This window comes from Spodoptera frugiperda, chromosome 13 (assembly GCF_023101765.2).
Source record: "Spodoptera frugiperda isolate SF20-4 chromosome 13, AGI-APGP_CSIRO_Sfru_2.0, whole genome shotgun sequence".
Lineage (NCBI taxonomy): Eukaryota > Metazoa > Arthropoda > Insecta > Lepidoptera > Noctuidae > Spodoptera > Spodoptera frugiperda.
The window spans coordinates 2,843,323-2,867,537 of NC_064224.1; the positions used below are offsets into that span (position 1 = coordinate 2,843,323).

Genomic DNA, 24,215 nt, shown 5'->3' on the forward strand with positions numbered 1-24,215 from the left:
TAAATAATTGCTGTTTGGTTTATTGTTGCTATAAATATAAGAATAAATTACAATCAGGCCACACTCATCCATACATACATACATACAAACAAAACAAATGACTCATCGTCTCGTGATACACGATACAGTTATAGTTGAAATTATAAATAAATAAATACATTAGAGATCTAACTATAAATAAATATATACATCAAATAAACAAACTGAGTATCGAAAAGGTACTAGAAATAAACAATAAATATCATAAATAATTATACAAAAATAAATAAAAACATAAATGAAATTATGAATAAGAATTTTAGCCTCTATTTGGAAGAATAAAATTAAGATATGAAAAATAAATACAATTAAATACTATACCAATAATATCAGAATAAATACGTATAAAATATACCCGTATACTTAGATAAATACACAAAAAGTAACTAATAATACTATCACATACACTAGAGAAGCAAGAATCCTTTTCAGTCAGATTAACAAAATCGCAAAAATACTGCAAAGAATATAAAATGACTGAAAAGAAAGACGTAAAGAGAAAAGTAAAATTAAAAAAGTACAAACTAAAAAAAGAATCAACAAACATACTTAAATACATTCACTCTTAGTTCGATAAGGGGTCAGATTAGAAGTAATATTTGGTGAACAGCTTAATTGGCGTAGGCTGAGTAGGCCATGTTGTTGGCTTCATTCCTGGTGCGGGACCAGCCGCCTTCCCAGCCATGGCCGTGCTCAACAGCCACGGGGTGGTGCTCAGCATGGGAGTCCCAACCATGAGAATCCCAGGACTCTTCTTGAGCGTGCTTCTTGGCAAGAAGAGCCTTGATGATGGCGATAATCTTGATGATGAAGGCGATCTTGGCAAGCAGAGCCAGTTTGAAGAGGGAAGCGGCGATGACGACCAGGGCAGCGACAACGATAGCAACGGCCTTAGCCTTGGCGAGGAGCACCAGAGGGATGAGCATCTTCAACTTCTTCTTGATCTGCTTCTTCTTCTTGCCACGGCCTTCCTCAACTGAGAAGACAAAGCAATATTAGTTTTTGCTTTCGATTTAAGTAAAAAGATATCTTAACATTGGGCCAAAATCGATTATGGACAGTAACAGTGACACTGACCTGGTCAGGTCTTTGACCAGACTAGGTAAAAATATAAATAGATAAAAATATCGTATATTTCTGTCAAATGGAAAGAATCTATAATTTGTTAAACGAATGACTGTTTAAGTCAATTTATCAGCGACAATTTTATTATTTATAGAATCCACTAAATAAAACATTTCTTGAAAATAAAATCTCACAAACAAACTACTAACAATCGGATGTTGATGTTAATCATTTTACGAACTCTCTTCCTTAATTAAATATAATATGAAAACATAAAACTGTCTAATAATAAGCCAAACCAGTTTTTAAACAAGAATTTTAGTCGGAAACTCGTTAAAACGAGAAATGCACTTTTATACTAAAATTCTTTCTCTAATTGGTGTACCAAGTTCTGTGGCTTTTACTGTCTCACACAGAGACATTTAATGTTTACTTAAACTATTCCTTAGTAACGATCTTGAATCGAAAACAATTGCTAAGGATTAGGTTAGGGTCATTTTCATCTAAGTTACTAAACATCCTACTTTAAAATTATCTGCTGTTCTTCTAAACATACCTTCATCACTGATGGACCTGGATTCACCTTCCTCGTCATCATTGCCGCCATAGCTAAGCTCCAACTCAGTAGACTGCAGCAGGTCTGACGCGGTGGCCCAGAGCCTCTCAGTCACTTGCTTGTTCCTCAAGCTAGGGTCAGTGGAGAGAGTCTCCAAGCTCTTGGCTTCCTTAGGGTTGTTGTTCAGGAGGGTGATGCCTTCCACGATCTTGAGCTTGCGAGCAGCGCCGAGTCTTTCACTTGCCTTCAAGGCATGCTCCTGTAGAAGGATTGAGTGATTAGAAGAGTCTACTAGGATTTTATTTGATAGGAGAGTGGTATTATGGATTGGGCTTAAGGGGATATTTTTTTTTATTATTATTGCTGTCGTGTAAGAAATGTGTAAGTAATTAGAAGTGAGCACTTTTCATTGTCGTTTTCTAATTGTTTTCAAAATTGTCTTTGCGTGCAAAACCAGGCCCTCAGTCACCCATGACCTTTGCGTCGTCAATTAAACAGCAGATAACATTTATCTTAATAATGGTGATCAATTATTGAGAATTATTGACTGCCTATCGCTAATTTTATATTGACGTATCTAATTTGTCCCACAAATTAAAAATCACTTTCACCATAAGGCTCCATTTCGCAGGATTTGACACTATGTTCTCCCTTTCTCTTAATTTCGAGGTCGATTCGTATAAGGAAATTATTTTCTTTTGTAATCTCAACTTGAACTTGGAATCAATTGTGACAAAATAACGTTACATCGACTTTTGATCTTGCACTTGACACTTGGACTGCAAAAACATTTCGAACACTTTTATGAATGACCAGTATAGTTAATGAGACGTTGATTGATTGAGAAATGGTTGTAGTAAACATGAAATGCACTTTCATTGACTATTAGCACTTGAGTATTGATAAGATTGTCCATGATTTTGATTCCATGTGTCAAGTTCAAGGCAACACTTCACGAGTACTCCGAGTCACTCCATACCTTCATGCACAGACCCAAATCACTGTTACAGTTAACGAAATTTCCAATAACCGAGCGAAGCACTGAATCTTCTGAACTAACTGGACCACAGGACACGTATGCCACAACACTTAAAAACACAACAAAGCTCTTCATCTTTGCTTCTGCTTTGGACTCAGCTAATCCAAGATCGTTCGAACTGTGATGATTATTCGGCGGGATCACTATTTTTTATCCAAAGTCCCCCCACTCGAAATTTTATAGAATTAACATTTTAATGTCATCTCTTCTATATGGAAACTAGACGACACTATGCAAAAGTGCGTGGCACACTTTGTTTTCATTAATATTTATGTATATTTGGAATTCACGTTCGATTTTTTCTTCATCGTTTTGTCGGAAGGTTTATGTTGTTTGGGTGAAATATTGTACGTTCCGGCCACTTTCTCCGGATTCCTGGAGTTTGTAGGAATGGACGGTTCTATGAGAAACTCCACTAAGCAGTCGTGTTTATGTTAAATCGTGAGATCTTTCTTCAGATTCTTTGTTGTATGATGTATGTTGATAAATTTTATTTTACTACAGGTGCTTGTTTGCATAAATTTGTTTGTGTTGTTGATACTTTTATTTACCTTTTCATTGCCCAGTTTAAGAGAATTATGGCTTTTAATTCGCGCATGTATAGAACGACTTAATTGCTCAAGGTCGTTTTATAAATTTGTTGTGGTTTTGTTTCGGTTAATTAAAGCTCTCATATCAATTCTCAATGGTTTGCATAGTCTTTTTACGGTTTGTCTGTTTAATGTTATTTGTTTCAGATTAGGCTTATTTTCAGCAATGAACGTCTTGTGATTATCATGATGATCTGCACAGTCACCGGTTCTTTCAATTTGATCTGCGCGCTCATTACCTTACCTATATTGCCTCCGACTACGGCTTACGGTTTTTAGTCAGTAAGAGTTAGATACGGCTTCTTGCCTTACCCAGGCTTGTAGAAGTCATTGAATGAGCTTCATCTTCAAATAAGGCACTAATAATAATCTATTTAGATCACAACAATATTAACCAACAGTATTACATATGCACCTATTATATACTTTTATTTAACTTAAAGCAAAGTTATAGATGAGAATTACATTTCTTACTTACTTTTTCTTAAAAAAGTTTATGTGTAATTGACAAAAAGAAGTATGAACCTAGCGAACAACTTCTAACTACGTTCAAAATGTATAGGTATGATACAAACACTAAACAGTGCTTGAATATTTCATAAAACTTTTATAACTTTAATCTCATTGTAATTAGCATCATCGTTATCATCAACTTTTTAAAGTTGAACATAAGTTTCTTCCATAGTTCGCGACAATACGATGCGGGATTCCATAACCAAATACCTTTGCCCATCTCTTCATGTTGATAATTTCACCTTTATGCCAATGTCATCAATTCATAGTCTATCATTATTTTCAAGAAAAATATTCAGTACATCTTGTAGTAAGATTCGTAGTAATTGGCGTTCCATTTTCTCTGCCTACAGGAGACAGGCGGAGACAGACGTCAGGTTATGAGTATGTATGTATATTTTAGTAATATTTTTTTACGAAACAGTGGATGAGTTTCTATTTATTGGGGATTATTTTAGACATCATGTTGGTGCTGAAACATTTTCAAGTTTCGTGTTTCAGCAGAGAACACGTCCCTTGAAAATATTTTTTGTTGAAAACGCTAACTCTAACACAAGGTGATAGTAACTGCACCTTTCTAACTGTACTTTTCTCCTTTCTGTAAGTTCTATGCGTAGATGATGTTTTGGGTTTCTAAAGGTTCGTAATGATATTGTTGGTATTGTACTACTAATTACGTAGTTACTTTCGATAAAAAGCTAGCAATGTCACGTCTTTTATCCCCAAAGGTGAAGGTAGAGGTGCACATTACGGCACGTAATGCCACTATACAATGTACACCCACTTTTCACCATTTCTGTTAAAGGTAAACTTTGGATAAATGAATTTGAATTTAGAATTGATTGATTAATTTTGGCTACTTCTATAATTTACAATTTCCATATTTGTCTCGTGTACAGTTAGTTACTTTAATGGGTTTTCTATCGTTGTGACTGTTAAATTAATTAAATAAATGGACACAAAAATTTTAGTATTTCTTTCTTTAGTTTTTTTTTGTACTGTCACGCCTTTTATTCGCGCGTAAATATTTTTTCGCGATTTGTGTCATAAGTCCTATGTAGTAGTGGGTGAGCCTATTGCCATATACCAGACACAAATTCATACTTTACTACTATGCTACTGAGAAATTTTCGAAAAAACCTTAAAAAGCGCATTAATACTTTGCCCGACCACTTGCGACCAATCGACCAACGAGGCAGTCAGGCAGAGCTGTTTATATGGAACTTGTATAATACATACTCACAGTACATTGTGATATAGAAGTACAATACATTCAAATTGATTCAAGATGCTCATAGACTTTCTTAGTACTCTCTCATAAGATTAAGTTTGCTCGGTTATGTATGCAATGTAACTTGCGATCAGCATTTAGAACAACAGAAAGTGAGATAATCAGCAGTTTGCTTGCTTCGAGTGTTCGATAGAACCATTAAGTGATCTCTAGGTTACTCAATAGTGATGTATGTTTGCCTAAACATTAACTATTTTGTTTGACTGTAATAAAGAGAGACAAATATATTGAAATGTTTTATTAAGGGGTTGATAAAACAAAACAAATCAAATAAAATTGAACATAAATATTTATTTAAATAAATAAATTAAGACTGAGGTACTTGTACATGGCTTCAACAATCATGAATAAATAGCACACATTCACACAAATAAATACACATTCATTCTATATCAGTTCAGTTGTTGATTTGTCCGGCGTACGCCATTGAGGCACCGTCCATCGACCTGCTCCAGCCTTGGTTGGCAGGCTCGTAGGAGTATCCGCCATGGTCATCATGATGCTGAGGAGCAGCATACGAGGCACCGCCAGAAGATCCTCCCTTCTTGGCCAAGAGTTTCCTGATCAGACTGAAGGCGCTCATGGCGAAAGCGATCTTGCCCAAGAAGACAGCCTTGACAGCGACGAAAGCGATGATTCCGAGGAACAGAGGGATGAGGGCGGCCATCTTAAGCTTGAGGAGGAGGAGGAGGGGCAACAGCTTCTTGATCTTCTTCTTCTTCTTGCCACGGGCTGGAAATAAGAAGGTAATATTAGATACTAGTTCTTTACCGTCATTGTACCAGAGTACCAGTAATGAAAGGAGTCGAATGTTGTCGAAGTGTATTGCATCATTTATGCAAAACCAGTAAATATCTAAAAATAGTACGTCCACTCTGAGTCAGTTTAATAGACGCTTATTACTCTAATGTACCGTTAGTTTTTTTGCTTTGCATTTTTAGTTGAATTCAAATCAAGGATCTGTTTATGAAGAAGATATCCAAGATATCTTATTTGAATATTTTGCTTTGAATAAAATGAATGATTAATACGATGATGTTGTAATCGTTTGGGAAGTGGATAAAATAGTGTTACGACACATTCACAATGTACTGTTAGAAGAGAATGCGGTAAAAATAAGTCTTATAATCATGCGTGAAACTGTGTATTGACAAACATTTCTTTTAGCACCTTATGGTACCGGTAAAGGGCTTTGTCTGTCAACTGTGTATGTAAATATGTGTAAAAGAGAAAGCTGTGAGGTACCTAGGTTTCAATGCATTGTTTGAAACTCGTTTGGCACTTTAGCGGTAAAGTTTCTCGTTGTCACAATGGATTTGTTTATTGCCTTGCTAATGGCAGTTTTGGGTTTATGTAAGCTTTGGACCCTTGTATGAAGAATTTTTCTTTATTATTCTAATTTCTTCTTACCTTCCTCATCAAGACCACGGGATTCTTCATCAGGGGAAGACAGACGCAACTGCAGTACGTGGTTTTCTAAGAAGTCTCCAACGTTGTCAGCGATTCTCTCGTCGATCTGGAGTTCCCTGGCTTTAGGCTCCTCAGCCAAAGGCTCGTAGCTACGAGCTGACCGGGCTGATCCAGTGTTCACCAGGCTGATACCCTCGAAGATGTCCAAGTCTTTCAGGATGGACAGCCTTTCGGTGAATTTCAGGGCTTTTTCCTGTGGAGATAGATTTGTAATTTAGTGATTTGATTTGTTTAATGTTTTTTTTTGTAGTTTAGGATTTTTCTATGAATTCTGCACTTTATTTGGTATTTAATACTTTAGGTTGTTTTAAGATTAAATCGTGAATAATTTAATTTGATTTGAACTATGGGCATGGTTATTTTTTTTTCAGCACTTGGTATGGAACTGAGATGCAATTAATTCTGTATTCACAAAACACAGTCCTCAATAAAACTTTTGAATGGCAAAGAAATTATTGAACAAAAATCCACAGTGAGGAGCCACTCGTTACAGTAATGGCTTTTACTGAAAATTCAAAGAGCGTCGTCAGTACTAGGACTGAACACATTTATTCTGTTCACTGACACTGCACAACACTTGGTATCCACAATATTCACCTTCAGGCATAACGAGGTATCCGTTTCAATGCACTCTTTGACAGCACCCACTAAATTTTCCGCAACACCATTTTCCTGCACTGGGTTACACTTCACTGAAGCCAAAATGGCTAACAAAGCTATTTTCTTCCACATATTTAAATGTTTCAACTGCAACTACACTGGATGCTTGTACTGCAAGAGCCAACGTTGGCAAACTTATGATGATTTCCCAAAAAACTGATGGATTTTATCCTTCGCCTCCCCTCTACAATTTTTTGACAATATGACGTAAAGTGTGTGCGCGCTGTTTGAAGTCGTGTGCTAACTGATCGACCGTAGATCGTTTAAGCTCAGACACAGGATAAGTAGAAAAATAAATATTGGATGTTAGAAAGCGAAGTTTGCGTTTACGACATCTAAAATACGCATTCATACGTTATGAGCAGTGTAAATTAAAACGAAAGAAAAAGTGTGATTATTTGATTTTTCGTGTGTCCATAAGAAGAGGTGAAAATGAATGTCGTAATTTCTAAAAAACACGTTGTAACGTTAAGTTTTATAGTGTTCTAGTGAAATATTGTTTTAAGTGAAATTCATTGTTCTCTCTCACATGAACTCTATCTTATTTGATATGTAGCTATTTTTTTAATACTTTAGTTTTCGAGGTCGTATCGGAAACCGGAAAGCTAGAGACCGGGCACCGAAAGTTTATATCGTTTCGTCAACGCCCATAGATTCACAAATTTCTACTTTTTTTCGTATTCTATTATAATTTCTTTTTGATAACATACTTTTTATTATTTTCATACGTGCATCGGAGTCGTGCTGACCGCTCGGAGTTTAGTTCACACTGAAATCAAAAAATAATATGGTGAAAATTTTGCGATTTTTTAAATAAAAAAACATTACAAAACATTCACTTTCTTTTTAGAATTTAGAATTAATATTAATTGATATTTCGCAAATGAATGTGGTGATGAAAATTTATAAGATTTTATTGTTCAACCATTGATTTAGACGAGCCAATTTTGTAATATGAATGAATACATTTTTGTTCAATATTATTCATAGATAAATAACGCATGAACGTGTTACATTACATTGCATAACAAAAAAAGGAACTGGCCATCAAATTCCATATAAGAATTCTAAACTTAAAAAAAAAACAACCAGCCGTTTAAAAAAAACAATAAATCAAACCTCAAAAACCGTTAGAAAAAAAGAACGCGTTCGAAACACAAAAAGAACCGTTATTTTAAAAAACAAAACAACAATTAAAAAAGAGGCATAGCAACAGTGTGTCTAGGTCACAATTATTATAAAACGATTAAATAATTGGGCTCAAGTGTACGAAATGTGCCGGTGATGTAACTGCAAGTGAAAGTACATACAGACATACATACATACATACAAGTGAAGTATTTCTTAAATTCAAGAGTGTATGAGACTTGGGGGAAAAAGTCGCGTTACCAGACACAGCGAGCTGTATGAGTATGGATGTATGGATGTATAGATGTGTTGTGATGTGAATGAGTTGTGTAGTAAATGGTGAGCTTGGATGTTGATTGATTATGATTATGGATGTTTCAGTTTTATGATTCGATGTTGTTTAGAGAAACTGTTTTCCGTCTGTGTGTTTATGTGTTGCGGTTTGCTAAGTGTTCAGTTACTAAATTAAATACGTCGGTTTCTATTGATTTGCGGTTTTGTTTGTTTTTACGTACTTTAAGTGTACAGTTTCGAATATCTAAATAGTATTAATAATAATTATTTATTTCTATTTCCTTTTTACTCCGAACTAAACATGCATCTAGCAAATTATCTGATAAAAAAATATATCTCACTAGCTTCGTTCTAATTTGGTAAAAGTATCCTATCACCAAAATCAACTCACATTTCATCAATATCCATTCAGTAGTTTCAGCGTCATTGACAGACAAACATCCAACAACAAGCTTTCACATTTATAATATTAGTATGATTATTATATCTCATTACTTCATCATCTTCAATACCTTTATCTCTTTTCTATCCACTGGCCTCAGGTATTTCCATCAATGATGCCTCTGAGTTTAAACAGGTACTCTTACTTTCGATATTCACTCAGTAGGTCATAACAGTAAAGGACCAAACATTCCAATCTACGCCTTATTACTGTTACAATGATCGTCAAACCTCTTCACTGACAGACAGACTGACGGACAATTCAATTTGACGTTTCAAAAGTGTCTAATTAATGGTTAATTGAAATAAATGACTTTGACGTTGACTTGAATTGATATTCAATGTGGCTATGATGATATTATGATAGAACGAATAAAGATCTTTTTTTTTGGGGGAGAAAAATCATCCATTGTCTTCTTCCGTCTTGGGCGAGGCTAGAGAGAGTATCAGACTCTTACTGACTCAAAGCCACATCGTTTCTTCTCCTGATTTGTACTGGAGCCCCATTACGTTATTCGCAGCTCTGGATCGGGCATCAGCCCTACTGGGCACCATCTGTAGTGGTCTGGCTATTTAAGAAACGAACAAATATCTGAGTTCTTTATCACCCTTATCACCTTCAGCATCAGATCAAGCACAAGTTGCTGCTTTCTCCTAATAATTTGTTTGCATCCATTGGGTTGCTCCCTGCAACCCTTACTAAGTCGTCTATCTACCTTGTACACCCGTAGACTAGTATTTATTCCTCAACTATTTCAAGCTTTTAATAAACACATGATATTAAGAACCGTACATTTTTAGTCCACTCACAACTCGCTACTCTCATCTCTGCCTACCCCTTTTGAGAATGAAAAGTTGTCAATTACAACTCGCTAAAAACCTAATTAACATCACTTAGTATTTCTATTGACAGAGAGTGTGTGCCTTATGCTAATATTTGCCCTTAATAAGTAGGTACGACCACACATCAAGGTATACTGCAAATCACCAACCTTATCAACCAAATTTCATCACTACTACATGGTGATAAAGTTGGAATTTGATTGAAGAAGAATGATAAAATCGTGTAGCTTCACAAGCAGTGTTGGGTAAAATTAGGAATGTGTGTATAGGTAATGTAGGCCTATAGAGGTTACGGTAGTAAACATAATAGAGGAACTATCACGAGATGCCGTTGGTGACATTTGAGGCCGGCTCAGATGAAACATGTTTAACATGTTAATTCTGGCCTCATCCACTGTCGCTGCATGTATTCTACTAGGTACAAGTAGTCGCATTTCTTACATACATTTTGTATGACTCTCATTATTGTGTGAATGATAAGCATATTGTAGATGTGACTCTACACTTCGTAACGAGCTAGCTTGTAAAAGATTTAATATAATTTCTTTTTATTTTATTCCTAAATATGCTATGTAATTAGGATATGCCTTATAATTTATTTTTAATTTTAATACACACATGCATAACCTCAAGCCTGTCTCCCGGGAGGTTAGGCAGAGACAATGGAATGTCAATTGCTACGAATCTTTTTAAGTACTTTTATTTTAGGCCTTTTCAAAAATATCGTCAATCTGGTCTCTATATTTTATGTCCATTTCAATTTTAATAGTGATGATGACCAAATTAATTAATCAAATTAACAATTATGAGTTCAAACGCGTTGGACCCAGTATATTACCCTGAGCTACGCTTTTTTTACTCTACAGGATGTATTTATTAATACATCAAACTTAATTTAGAACTTCCTAATTTAAATCTCAATAATTATCACTTATCTCAGCCCACAGACCCACCACCATAACTAGATAGTGTAGTTATCTCATTAACGCCCATCCCTAATTCTTTCTCAATTTCCTTCCGAAGCTATAAAGGATCTCCAACTAGTTTTAAGGTAATATAATTTGTAGTGCAAAGTGACGCTCCCAAGTTACCAATGGGACAACTATTTGGGACACTTTCTATTATCATATGTCATACAGTTATGTACCTACGCATTCCTATATACATTTCTTAGAATGTTTGTTTTATGTACCACGAACAATTTTTTATGAGAAACGGCGCCCATAAAATGTTTTAATCAAATATGACTCGGTTCATTTAAGTGATGATGTTTCTTTTATTACTGACACAATATTATGCGTATTATGTGTAAACTAATAATGTATGTGTTTAGTCTAACAGTAAAAAAATATGTTTTAGACTTAGATTTGAGCCAAGTTCGTCCCACTGCAGGACAAATGCCTCCCTACCCTGCTTATCTCCTCTCTGTGCTTTGTTTTGCGGGGCCAATCCTAGTCATATATGCGAGTTCGTCTCGCCATCTGCGTTAAAAAAAGTGTTTTGGAAAATTAAAGACAATCTTTATTTATATAAGCATTTATGAAACGTCAAAATAGAAACTTAAATGAATACTTGTTCCAAAATTTAGATTCGTATGAAGAATGACCATAATATCTTTCAATATCGAATGGATAAATTATTTGGACAAATAAGGCATTAAGTCCTCTTCGGCATTTTTATCATTTTGTCAAAATTCACGCACACATAGTGCGTGAAGTATTAAATAAATTCTAAATTACCTATCATTACGTTACATGACATCATGGTTGTTAAACATAGAAAGGATAGAGGCGTGTTGCGCATTATTAGCTACTGCTTTTCGAATTACAAAAATTATGCACGACACGTCACAATCATTTACAGCCTGTAAGTGGCCACTGCTGACCAAAGGCCTCTTCTCGCACGGAGAAGGTTTGAGCATTAATCACCACGCTTGCTCAATGCGGGTTGGTGATTTCAAACTTTCAAGTCAGAAATTTTAAGGGTTCAAGTTTCCTAACGATGTTTTCCTTCAGCTTTAGTCAGTGGTGTCTAAAAAATCTTAGAAAGAACATATAACTTGGAAAACGTGACTTCGGTATTTTGTCCTCCGCATCCGTACCCTCATACATGACAAGCAGACGTATTAAACCAGTGGGCAACCACGACATTCAAATTAAAAAAAAAACATGTACCTTCAATAAATTATTTCTCTCTTGTTTCTTTGCAAGATTTTAATTCCTGTGTTTATTAGAACACCCAAGACGTCCATAACTCACAGCTCTTACTAAAGAGGTCAGCAATGTGTGCCGATGCCCTTTACCACCGATACCGGCAATAGCCTCACTTTCTACATAATTCGACGCTGTGACGGCACTTATGAATTTTTTGGGTGATTGCTGTGACAAACCGCTATGTATGATAAATATGGTATTTATTGTTTTTTGTTTTGCTATTGAAATAAATGATAAATTGTTGTTATTGAATAATGATAGGATTATTGGTAATGCGACTGCCGAACAAGGAGTCTTGGATTTTGTGGTCTTGGTTTCTATTTTGACGTCTGAGTTTGTGAGTGTCTATGGGGAGCTCTGTTGTGCTAAAGAATTTTTACCTTCGAGGATAAAAGGGATTCAACTCTGAGTTACTTGATCATATACAACACAAACATAATTAATTACCTCAAGTTTTACACATCCGTTAAATACACATATAACTCGCCAATACAGAAAGAAAACAAAAATACATCATGAGATTCACTTCCAAACAGCCTTCAGTAAAATTTGACACGATCCATGAATGAAATAACTAACCTAGTAACAAAGGAATCCTATATCCTTAACCAGTATATAGATTGTTGTGTCAGAAAAGCCATTCACACACAAGCCACTTCAATTGAGAATTCAATCTAAACTTGCATCAAAACCGAACAATCAGATTATGAAAGTTCTATGGACCAGGAAAAGGAATAAAATTCAGACTCAATCACACACAACCCACTTCATGAATATCCATCCTAAACTTTCATATACCTACATAATAAAAAAGAAAAATCTAAAAACCAGATTCACTTTCATAACAAATGTGTGGAGTGAAATAATTGACCTAGTAACAGAAGGAATCCTATTAACTGAGACACGTAATACATCTCCTGTCCATCCTTACCTAACCGAGCTATCAGATGAAAGTGCTGTGAGTCAGACGCACTTGTGGCCGCATCTGAGGCCCGACCTTGAAAACCAACGGTACCTTGTAGACGCGGTACACACTGGACGAATTTTTTAGTGAGTTTTTCGAATAATTCGAATAATGTCCGTTTGTTTTTATTCCAGAATTCGAATATTTTTTGGATGGTTTTGTATATGGTAAGTTACTTGTTTTTATGTCATTAAATTAAATATTTGTTTTTATTTTCTTCTGTTGTGTTTTGTTTCAGCCGATTCTATGAGATCTATGAAAATTATATGAAATGACTAAAAGAATAATGACGAAATAAAATAATAATGATTTTGAAAACGAATCTAAAAGATAAAATTACTTTTAGTACACGTGCACTTAAATAATAGTTATTAAAAACTCGCTTAACTTATTTTTCTCGTCTAATTTTAAATTAACTTGCCATTTCAAGCTTTAGCTTGCCAATCCATATTTTGCCAGTAACTGTAGTTACAATCAAATACCTGATTTGTGCTGATGCTGTCTTAGCTACAAAAGGAAAGTGTTTTACTGTATAGAATTCCATTAGCAGTAAGTTCGACCTTGAAAATAACTGTTCCTTGACTAGAAAATCAATTGATATGGTAAACATTTCTAACATTCGCGATAAGATTACAGGTTTAATGTTTTTAAAGTGTGGTGTATAAATTATAGTTATGAGCTAGATTTAGACTTTCACTGAATATTTTTATAGATATTTTGTCATATTAAGTTTCGATTTTCAACATCAATACCTCTTGTAACACATTTCCTAATATCCATCACAGCTGTTGTGGCTCTAATATTTTTTTTTTTTTTTAATAAAAATCTGTGCCCCCTTTAGGATTATAAAACATGTTGCTCTACTCTAGGTTTTCTCCTGTGTCGTGGGTGCGTTTACAAACACACAATTTTACATACACATGACACCCAAACTCGGAACAACAATCTGTGAATCACACAAAGTGTTGTTCCATGCGAGAATGGAAACGGCGCCACGTTGTGTAGACATTAATTCTTTAAAAAAATCCAAAGTTTAGTTCAAGACAAAAAAGAGCACGCATAAATACCTAATAAACAAAATCAGATTTTATGCAAAAAACTCGAATAAAATTTTCGCATAGTGTGTATCGCGGTCAATATTGAGGCGCGGCCACTTTCGCGAGCCGCACCTATAGGTACCACCTGACTGGGCTCGCGCCGGAAATGAACTCGTATACCGAAGTTTTGTAACGATGACATACATGAATACGTGATGAGCATTAAATATTTCGGTACGGGGAAGTTATTGAGGTTTCATGTTTTATTTCAGGACTGTAGCGGTTATTCATTAGCACTGTATTCTATTTACATACAATATACGTGTTTGGGTACTTATGAAATATGGATGTGTATATAATAAATATTTTTATTCAGTTGCAGTTATGCAAACATAGGCTTGTTTAATAGTTTATGTTACAGAGTTTCATGTAATAGGAGGTGAGTCTATTGCTATAAAAAGTGGTTATCTGAAAGGAGTTAATTTATTTAGGTAGCTAACTCGTACAGAGACATTTAATGATTAATTTAACTATTCCTTAGTAACGCCCAATTATCCCCCTTCCCTTCCCGAAGGCTGGGTGGCGGCGGCGATTGCTTACATTACAATCAGGTGCTCCGCAAGCTCATTTACCGGCTTATAACATTAAAAAAAACGATTTTGTTCCGAAAACAATTGCTAAGGACTAACAAGAGGATTCAATTTCGCCAGCGAATAGACTAATAAAGTCTAACACTATAATAATAATACTAGTCTAGACACTATTATTTAATACTAAAGACATCAGAAAGCCGATTTTAAGCCGCCAGAATATTAAATCATCCACAAAATCTTATAGATAGCATAAGATAAAATGTTCGGAAAGTCGAAACCTGGCCGCTTTCTGAATTTCTAATATCTTAACAAACTTAATTAAAGCCGAAATATTGTATATAAATATGTATATAGCTATATGTATCGGTTTGTATAATTACATAGGATTATTAAAGTAATAAATTATATATCTATTTAATAGTGAAAGCTGGATTATTAATAAGTATGTATATAAAACCTTAGCTTTGACACACAATACTAGTTCCTAACTGCGATTTCACCTTTGCACCTTGTTCCTAATTATATGGCGTGATGTTATAGCTTACACAGACTTTTTAAATATTACAATGGATTCTAGGGATTAAAGCGAGTAATCAAACTGTTCGGCCTTTTTTTAGAGTGGAAATCATCAACTGTTCCTCCCGCCTTCAGTGTGGCGCGAGAATGTCAGATGGTTACTTAGTAAAAACCATTCCGTTCCAACTAGCATTAAACTCCGGAGCAGGAAGGATCTCTGGAACTGCCGCTGCTTAGGGTGAGTCTACTTACCTGGGCTTTTTTAAGGGGGGGGGGGGATCATTGAATTCTATTCTCCCGCCTTAGGCGAGGTAAGAGTGAGTGTCAGACTCTAACGGATTAAAAACCACACCGTTCGTACTCCTGCTTTTCGAGCCAGAGCCCCGATAACCTGCTGGGTAGTCCGCAGCTCCGATAGTGTTAGCATGGTTTTATGTTATGTTAAACGATAAACCCGCTAACTAGCGGGTGCGGACTACCTAGTCTGCAGCTCCGGATCAGATATCAACCCTACTGGGCCTACCGGGCTGGATCTACAACTAGCCTGCCTTAGAGATTATGCCAAAGCCTCATAGTTCTAAGACACACATTCTATAGATCAGCAATGACCTGCCACGGGCTCTTGATGTTTTTAATATTGAAGTAGAACTAAGAATTACCTTCTTGTAACTTGAAGACACCAACTGCAAGCCTAAACGTACCTACTTAGTAGTCATAGTGACTAGCGCCTACATGACAACTGAGCCAGTCAATCACATAACACACATACATAAAACACACATTTATTCTACATTTTTATGTAATACAAGTATAGGAAATCAGCTGTTCCGGTTGACACTAAGATTATATAATTACTCTAGATCTAATAACACAAGTAATTAATTTACCTATTAAGCAAATTATGCAGTGTGTTATGCGTTGAGGTTGGTCAGGATTTATTAATCGTTTTATTATTAAATTATTTATTTAATCTAATTATGCGTATAGTTATGTAATGATTATGAAATAAAGTGGTACATGGACTTCTTTTTGGATTTATTGTATAATGATTTTGCGCGATCGATGCGTCGCTATAAAAAGCTAAAGTCATAGTCAAAGTCAAATTACTTAATCCAATTAAACCATTAATAGGTAATTTTGAAATATCAACAATTAAATTAATTAATTAATAGTCTGTGAGTCAGTGAAGCTAGGTGCTCGTTCCAAAGTGTAGCTTCGAATGGAGAAGAGCAAAAATCACTATTCGTTACTCTTTAAAAAAATACATGTTTACTTTTCCTCTGATGCGTGTTGCTATTTCAATTCTGTACTATTACAGTTTGTTTTACGTTTAACGAAATCGGAAGAAAACGCGATCGGCGCTCTAATTGGGGGAATGGGAAGATAGTTGTAGGGATATTACCTAACCGTGGGGGCAAAAGTGACCAGCGCTAGCGTATAAGATGTAATTTGCTTTCACCAGATTACGTTTATATACGGCTAACTTGCGCTAAGTCAAAAAATAGAAATAATTAAGAAAATATAAATATGTGATATTACGGTGAAGAAATTAAATATGAAGCATACCAAATTTCAAAAAAGTATCTTAATTAATTTAAAGGTTATCACGTTTTTTCCTTTAAACGCCTGTGCTGTAAAGTAGGCTTTTTCAGTTAGCGCAGTATCAATTGCTGGTAGCCGAAATAAAAAAATAACATCAACAGTATGAAACTCTGTCCGAGTCAGTGAAACTACGTAGGTGCTCGTTCCACAGTGTAGCTTTGAATGAAGACGATTTAGCAAGAAATAATGCTGTGGGAATAATATGAAGTAAATGAGTTATTAGACCACAAATGGTAAAGCAATTTATTCTAGATACGTGTGAAAAGCTAAGGATTTCTACAAGCAACACACATCCGTATTACTTTCCAGACAAACATCCTAAACGTATGTTTGCGGCCCTATTCTGGGAGCGCTTATGTGATTCGTTGTAGCGATCCATCTTTTTTATAAATTTATCTTATTATTTAAGAATAAACAATAAACAAATAGTCTATTGTCCAAAGAATGACAATTGAATTACGATTTAAGTTTAGCATACTATGAGTTTTTTGACTCAATTGGAAAATATTCTAAAATTTTCTAATAATATTAAATATTCAAATATTTTCCAATTTAGTCAAAAAATATATATTAGGATCTATCCTAGTATATATTTTTTTAAATGCCTTTATGTTTCTCTTTCTAAATAAATCTTATAGCTTTAACTTGTACTTGTCTTGTAGATATCTTAGGGCTAATAGGGACACATCTAGATAGGGATGTCGTGGTGGTCTGGAGGTTTGAGATGCCCACTTCATATACATGAGGGTGCAGGTTCGAAACCTACCCATGGCAAACCTTTACCGTACGACAAGAGAACTTTGGTCAGTAGCCTAAGGTGTAGTTTCCTTCCAGAAGTTCTAAATTATATTTCTCAACTTAAAGTCCAGAATAGTGCATCAGTTAAGTAAATAAGTTGCACGGTGCATAGGTACACACGTCACATCCGGCTTGAAGTGCAGTCAGACTTTAGAATGTAGTTGATGTGCATTGAGGGAAGTTAAAACGATGATTTAAGTATATTATATGTACAGGGTGTCCGGTGGCAGAATTAGGATTTAAATTTCAAGACTATTTTCGAACCGTTAGCGGAGGGGCGGACGGGGTGGTCTCGTTCGATTCGTCATTCGTGCGGGTTAATTAGCCACGATGTTGCAGTGGACAGGAGAACAACGTACGTTCGCAATCGAAGCTTGTTTTAAAGCAAACGATTCCTGTGCTATTGCTCGTCGAAGATTTTGTTCGCGGTACAATATCCGACGGTTACGTGATGCGTCAAGCGAAGATTTGATTCGATTGTGGGTGCGGAGGTTCAGAGCAACAAGTTCAGCAGCAAATAATCCGCGGCCGGGATCCAGTCGAAGGTCGAGGACTGATGACAACATCGAACTTGTCGCAAACAGTTTACGTGATAACCCGCGACAGTCCGTGCGTAGACAGAGCAGCCTCTTAGGGCTTCCAAAAACGATAGTGCACGAACTATTGAAAAAGGACCTTAAACTTCACCCCTTTAAAATTCAAATTGTTAAGCCTAATGATTTGCGCAAAAGTTTCTGCGAAACAATGGTGCAGCGATTTTGCGGTGAACACAATCTTTTGAAGTGATGAAGCCCATTTTCATTTAAATGGAAGTGTAAATAAACAGAACGGTCGTTATTGGTCACCTAAAGGACAGAACCCACGATTGAAACATCAACAGCCACTTCACAGTCCCAAAGTGACGGTTTGGTGTGCATTGTCAAGCAGAGGAATAATCGGTCCTTATTTTTTTGAAAATCGTTAAGGACAAGTCATTACAGTGACCGCCATTTCTTATCGGCGAATACTTACCGATTTTTTTCTGCCAATATTAAGAGAACATCCTACCTACAGTTCACAGACATGGTTCCATCAAGATGGCACCACGCCTCACACTGCTAGAGAGACCATGGCGCTTCTTTGCGATTTGTTCCCTAACAAATTAACAAGTCGTTTTGCTGACATCCCATGGACCCAGGTCGCCGGATCTTACCCCCATGGACTATTTTCTGTGGGGGTACCTCAAAAGTAAAGTTTATGAAACCGCCCCACCGACCAGCTCAGCATTAAAAGAAAATATCGTTCGCGAGGTTAATGGTATCCCGACGTCCCTTCTCCAGCGAGTGGCGCGGGATACTGAAGCCAGATTCCAAGAGTGTGTGTGACGTGATGGTCAACATTTAGACAAAATATTTTTTAAGAAATAAAATCCGCAATACTCTTCTTTGTTATAGTAATTGAAATAAAAAAATATTTTGCCGTTTTTTTATTATTTAATTTTAAAATCCTAATTCTGCCACCGGACACCCTGTATAATATTACTTACTAGGAGACATTTAATAATTTCTTAATCTTTTCTGTAGTAACGATTTTGTATCCAAACATTTGCTTAGGACTGAATTAAGTATAACCATTAAATTATTCTAAATACGGGCGTTCTATTACATATTCCTCCGGTTAGGATTTAGATTAATATTTTATAAGTATTGTCCAATATTAAATAAAGGTCTATTGTAGCTCATAATATAGACTTAGAGCTCTATTCAATCTGGATCTGTAATTTTTTACACTCAATTCGCCACTTACATTGATATCGCTAACTTAATAACTAAAGTGAAGCTAACGAATTACGTATCTATACATATAATAAAATCGTAGAAAAGTGCTGTCTGGACATTGAAAATAAAAATAAAAAAAATAGCAGGGGTTATTGTTATGATCGATGTCGAACCCATAAAAGTTGTAAAATAACTTTTTTTTGTCTGTTTGTCTGTTTGTCTGTTTGTCTGTTCGTCTGTGCGCGCTAATCTCAGAAACGGCTGATCCGAGTTGGATGCGGTTTTCACGAATATATTGTGGGATGCTTAAATTTACATTTAGTGTTTGTTTCATGTCAATCGGTTCATAAATAAAAAAGTTATGTCAAATTAAAGAATCACGTCGAACATTCTATGCTTATACCATTAATCTCCGCAACTATTTGACGGATTTGGTTGAAATTTGGTACAGATATAGTTTAGAACCTTAGAAAGGACATAGATATATTTTTATTTCAAAAATCAAAAAATAAAAATAAGAAATAAATTATTTATAAATAATTCTATGTCGATCGTTACACGACTTCGGTTCATGTTATTGTTTTAATTCAAAAAAAGTAAATAAAGTAGTAAAAAGGTATGAAAAAAATAATATCAATATAATTAAACTTTTAGTACAAAGAAAATGCTCGAACGGAGTATAAATATACATCATCATACAACGTTGTCTTTACTATCGATAGGCCCAACAGTTTGGGAAATAAATGGCTGTGACATACGGACGGACGGACAGACAGACAGACAGACAGACAGACAGACAGACAGACAGACAGACAGACATGACGAATCTATAAGGGTTCCGTTTTTTGCCATTTGGCTACGGAACCCTAAAAAAGAAATTATATTACAACCTATCCTCTATGCTATAATAACCAAGCTTAAAATAAATAATTTAAAAGAAACGACTTAAATCTAATCTATCTAATTAATTAATAAATTAGACTTACAATTTTATTAAAAAAACTAACTACAGTAACTACTAATAATCGATATCAAATTAAACCTACGTTAAATAATTTAACCAGAAAACCAGGAAAACCCAACAAATAAACTTATTAATTGACAAATACAACGAAACCAATTTATTTCGAATAGGTATACGAAACAGCAGGACCACTACAGACAAATAATCATACGACTGATAATACACTTCTTTTACGATAGTACCGAAGCGCTCGGCCGATACCCAACCAAATGAATGTAACTATCCTATGTCCTTTCTAAGGTTCTAAACTATATCTGTACCAAATTTCAACCAAATCCGTCAAATAGTTGCGGAGATTAATGGTATAAGCATAGAATGTTCGACGTGATTCTTTAATTTGACATAACTTTTTTATTTATGAACCGATTGACATGAAACAAACACTAAATGTAAATTTAAGCATCCCACAATATATTCGTGAAAACCGCATCCAACTCGGATCAGCCGTTTCTGAGATTAGCGCGCACAGACGAACAGACAAACAGACAAACAGACTAAAAAAAAAAGTTAATTACATTTTTGGGTTCGACATCGACATAACAATAACCCCTGCTATTTTTTTTATTTTTATTTTCAATGTACAGACAGCACTTTTCTACGATTTTATTATATGTATAGATTTATTTAACTTTTTGTTATTGCCATAAGCATTCTTGCTAGCCACACCAGAGGCGTTTTAGGTGATGCAGTGAGAATGTGGTATACCACATAGACTAGGTAAGAGCTGGCTTGGGTAACAGGACACTTTTTATTCCACGGGGATGCGGGCGAAACCGCAGGCAACAAATGTATTTAATTTAGTGTGTTTTGACACACTCACAAGATTCTAAATTGCAGCGAACAGGTCGGTCATTAGTCATCACTATGCTAAATTTAAAATGCACCCAAATTACTTCTCATTAATCAGATACAAGAAATCACAACATATCGTTATCTAAAGATATTTCTATTTTCGATAAATATAGCAAACAAGTAATGTTCCGTTATTAATATTAGGTATGTATCAAACGACGTACTAATAATATAGTAAGCTGTCTTCCATTGACAACATTTAATCAATTTTCAACCATACCATTTAAATATTACAGTTGAAAATACAAATTATTTTTTCCAGAATACAATAGTTTTACTTGCTGGAACTCATAATAGACTTTATGTATCTTTGTAATAAAGTTTAAAATAGTATAGTTTATGCTATATTGGTATGGATGCACCTTATCATCAATTTGTCAGTCTACCGACATACTGCCCTCACAGCAACAGACAGACGGATAGACAAGATAAATGACACTGAACACATAATTATTTGTGTAAGCAGTTATTGGTAGATCTAGTAGATCTCGTTAGTGCTAGATATTGTGATAGTGATTCATATGAGGTTGGAGTTCAAGATTTTAACTAACTAAAGTCTGTTTCCAACTATAATGAAACTGAATGAATAGTTTAACTATTTTTTTTTTATGGAACACACGGGTAAACGAGCAGACTATCACCTGATGATAAGCAATCACCGCCGCCCTTGGACACCCGAAACACCAAAGGCGTTACAAGTGCGTTGCCAGCTTTTTCGGGGTTAAGAATTTAAGGGTTGTTGGTAAATCAAGGAGGAGGAGGCCCAATCACCCTCTTCTCAATCCGGGGATTGGGCCTCTAGTAACCTCACTTACATAACGAAACACAACACAAGCGTTGTTTCACGTCGGTTTTCTGTGATGCCGTGGTATCACTATAGTCGAGTCGGCCCATTCGTACCGAAGCATGACTCTCCTACACTTGAAGAAAAGTTCGTCACGCCATCTTCTTTTGGGCCTGCCATGACGTCTGTTGCCGTAGATCGGTCTCCATTAATTAGTAAGAAACCATGTAATAATCAGAAAACTCGATTCCATCTCTCAAACAACGAAAAGAAAATTATTTCTTCCATCTTAATTAAGAACTTCAATAGATCAATAACACCTATTAACGGTAGTTTCAATTTCATTGTATGACGGACAGACTCTCACCATTATTATTCATAAATAATAATATTCCCATAGTTACGCTATGGCGTGTTCGCTAATTAATAATTAAAATGTATCTGAGAAAGTATTTGGAAGTATAATAAGTAATAACTTTTAATATTGACCGATTATACACTTTCTATCATTTTTAATTGGCTATTGTGTGTTTTGTAATTATTAGTTTAAAATTTATTATTGCAGTCGCCGTGACAAATTAGTTGTTCTGGGTTCAAAGTGCTGTTAATGTTTTCGATTTCAGTTTTTTTACTGCTTCACAGCATGAACAGGGTTTAATTTTTTTGCAACGTCACTCACGCCTTTTATCCCCGGCGTAGGCAGAAGTGCTCCTGCACATTACGGCACGTAATGCAACTTTACAATGTATACTCACTTTTCACCATTTGTGTTATAAGTCCTATGTAATAGGGGACGAGCATATTGCCATATACTGAGCACAATTAAGACTCCTTGCTACTACTGAGATTTTTTTTCGAAACACTGAAAAAAGCCTAGTAACATTTTGCCCGGCAATCGCAGTTGCGACTACTCGACCAAGGAGGCAGTCAGGTCATGGTTGCATTTATAACCGTTTTGACGCAAGTGCGATTGTCAAGCAAAGTGTTTCTATTTGGTTTGGACTGGACTGTACTGAATAGTGGCTGCTGTTCTAAGCCTTTTTAAGAGGGAAACTCGTCCAATGACTTCTCCCGCCTTGGACAAGGAGAGACGGCGTATCAGACTCTTACCGACTAAAAGCCACCCTGGTCCTACTTCTGCTTGTCGAGCCGGAGCCCCGGTAATCCCGCTAGGTAGTCCGCAACTCCGGAAACTGTTCTGACGTGAGATTAAAGGTTATGCCCCCGTTCTGATAATAACGAATGATGATCGAAATGAAGAATTATAGTGTGAACCATTAATTCAATTTTCAATTCTTTATATCTGGCCACTGCGGATATTGTCGCTATATCTAGTTGGATAGTTTTATTTTATTCCACCAAAATTCCTGATGCTGCATTATGACCCAAGGACTGCCTAGCGGGTTACCGGGGCTCCGGCTCAAAAAGCAGGCGTTCCTACTCCTGCTAGGTGGTAGTCAGTAGGAGTCTGACATTTCTTTTCTTCTCCTCTAATAACATCTTCTGATTTATTTCGTTGCGGGATCCAAGACAGTCATTCATGTCCCTGGGACGCGCCGGACTTCAATGTTCCGGTGTTTTCATGGTTGTATCTACTGTAGATCCTGGCTTACAGCGGTATGGGAGGTTGTGGCGGGCTTGTCCCTAAAAAAGGAGTCTGACATTCCTTTTCGCTTCGCCCAAGGCGGGAGAAAGCATAGGATGATTTTCCCCCACATAAAAGGATTATGCACGTTGCTTAGCCCGGAAACGATATACATTTGAAGAAGTAATTTATTTTTTATATAGCATACTTCCTAATTCTATTCTACTAATATTATTTAAAATTGTTATTGTATCTAAAAGCTAATGAACATTGTGTGCATCCATGAACATGAAAAGATCTTAAATGGCTCTTTTAATCGATTGTTATAATCAAAAGTCAAATCATACTTTATGTCAAATACATAAATTATTTATCTATTGTTTGGCTTAACATGTAGATCACTTAATTATATAGGCTTATAGAGAAAGATATGTTGGTACCTAAAAATATTTGCATATACATATAGTGTGCCTACTTGATCAATCTGCTATATGATAATATGGAATAATAAGACGATTAAATGAAGTGCAACAAATGAAAATAAAAAGAAAACAACAAGGT

The 24,215-nt window shown here is 35.5% G+C and overlaps 2 protein-coding genes across 2 annotated transcripts; both read right to left on the minus strand.

Annotated features, from left to right (window-relative positions):
- On the minus strand, positions 1-2,832 carry LOC118270510 (uncharacterized). Its single transcript, XM_035586113.2, has 3 exons — positions 2,640-2,832; positions 1,661-1,919; positions 1-1,015 (listed from the first exon to the last, which is right to left on the minus strand). Exons 1-3 carry the CDS (start codon positions 2,772-2,774, stop codon positions 651-653), a joined length of 759 nt encoding a protein of 252 aa, XP_035442006.2. The 5' UTR covers positions 2,775-2,832; the 3' UTR covers positions 1-650.
- A 2,532-nt stretch (positions 2,833-5,364) lies between these two features.
- On the minus strand, positions 5,365-7,378 carry LOC118270511 (uncharacterized). The gene is made up of 3 exons (XM_035586114.2): positions 7,161-7,378; positions 6,504-6,756; positions 5,365-5,825 (listed from the first exon to the last, which is right to left on the minus strand). The coding sequence occupies exons 1-3, from the start codon at positions 7,293-7,295 to the stop codon at positions 5,491-5,493; spliced, it is 723 nt and encodes a 240-aa protein (XP_035442007.2). The 5' UTR covers positions 7,296-7,378; the 3' UTR covers positions 5,365-5,490.
- Between the last annotated feature and the right edge of the window lie 16,837 nt (positions 7,379-24,215).

Excerpts from the sequence above, each read along its gene's own strand:
- LOC118270510 (XM_035586113.2), bottom strand. The coding sequence starts at position 2,774 with ATGAAGAGCTTTGTTGTGTTTTTAAGTGTTGTGGCATACGTGTCCTGT. Across the intron at positions 1,920-2,639 it reads ATTTGGGTCTGTGCATGAAG|GAGCATGCCTTGAAGGCAAG; the intron begins GTATGGAGTGAC and ends ATCCTTCTACAG. Across the intron at positions 1,016-1,660 it reads CAGGTCCATCAGTGATGAAG|TTGAGGAAGGCCGTGGCAAG; the intron begins GTATGTTTAGAA and ends TTGTCTTCTCAG.
- LOC118270511 (XM_035586114.2), bottom strand. The coding sequence starts at position 7,295 with ATGTGGAAGAAAATAGCTTTGTTAGCCATTTTGGCTTCAGTGAAGTGT. Across the intron at positions 6,757-7,160 it reads ATACCTCGTTATGCCTGAAG|GAAAAAGCCCTGAAATTCAC; the intron begins GTGAATATTGTG and ends CTATCTCCACAG. Across the intron at positions 5,826-6,503 it reads CCGTGGTCTTGATGAGGAAG|CCCGTGGCAAGAAGAAGAAG; the intron begins GTAAGAAGAAAT and ends TCTTATTTCCAG.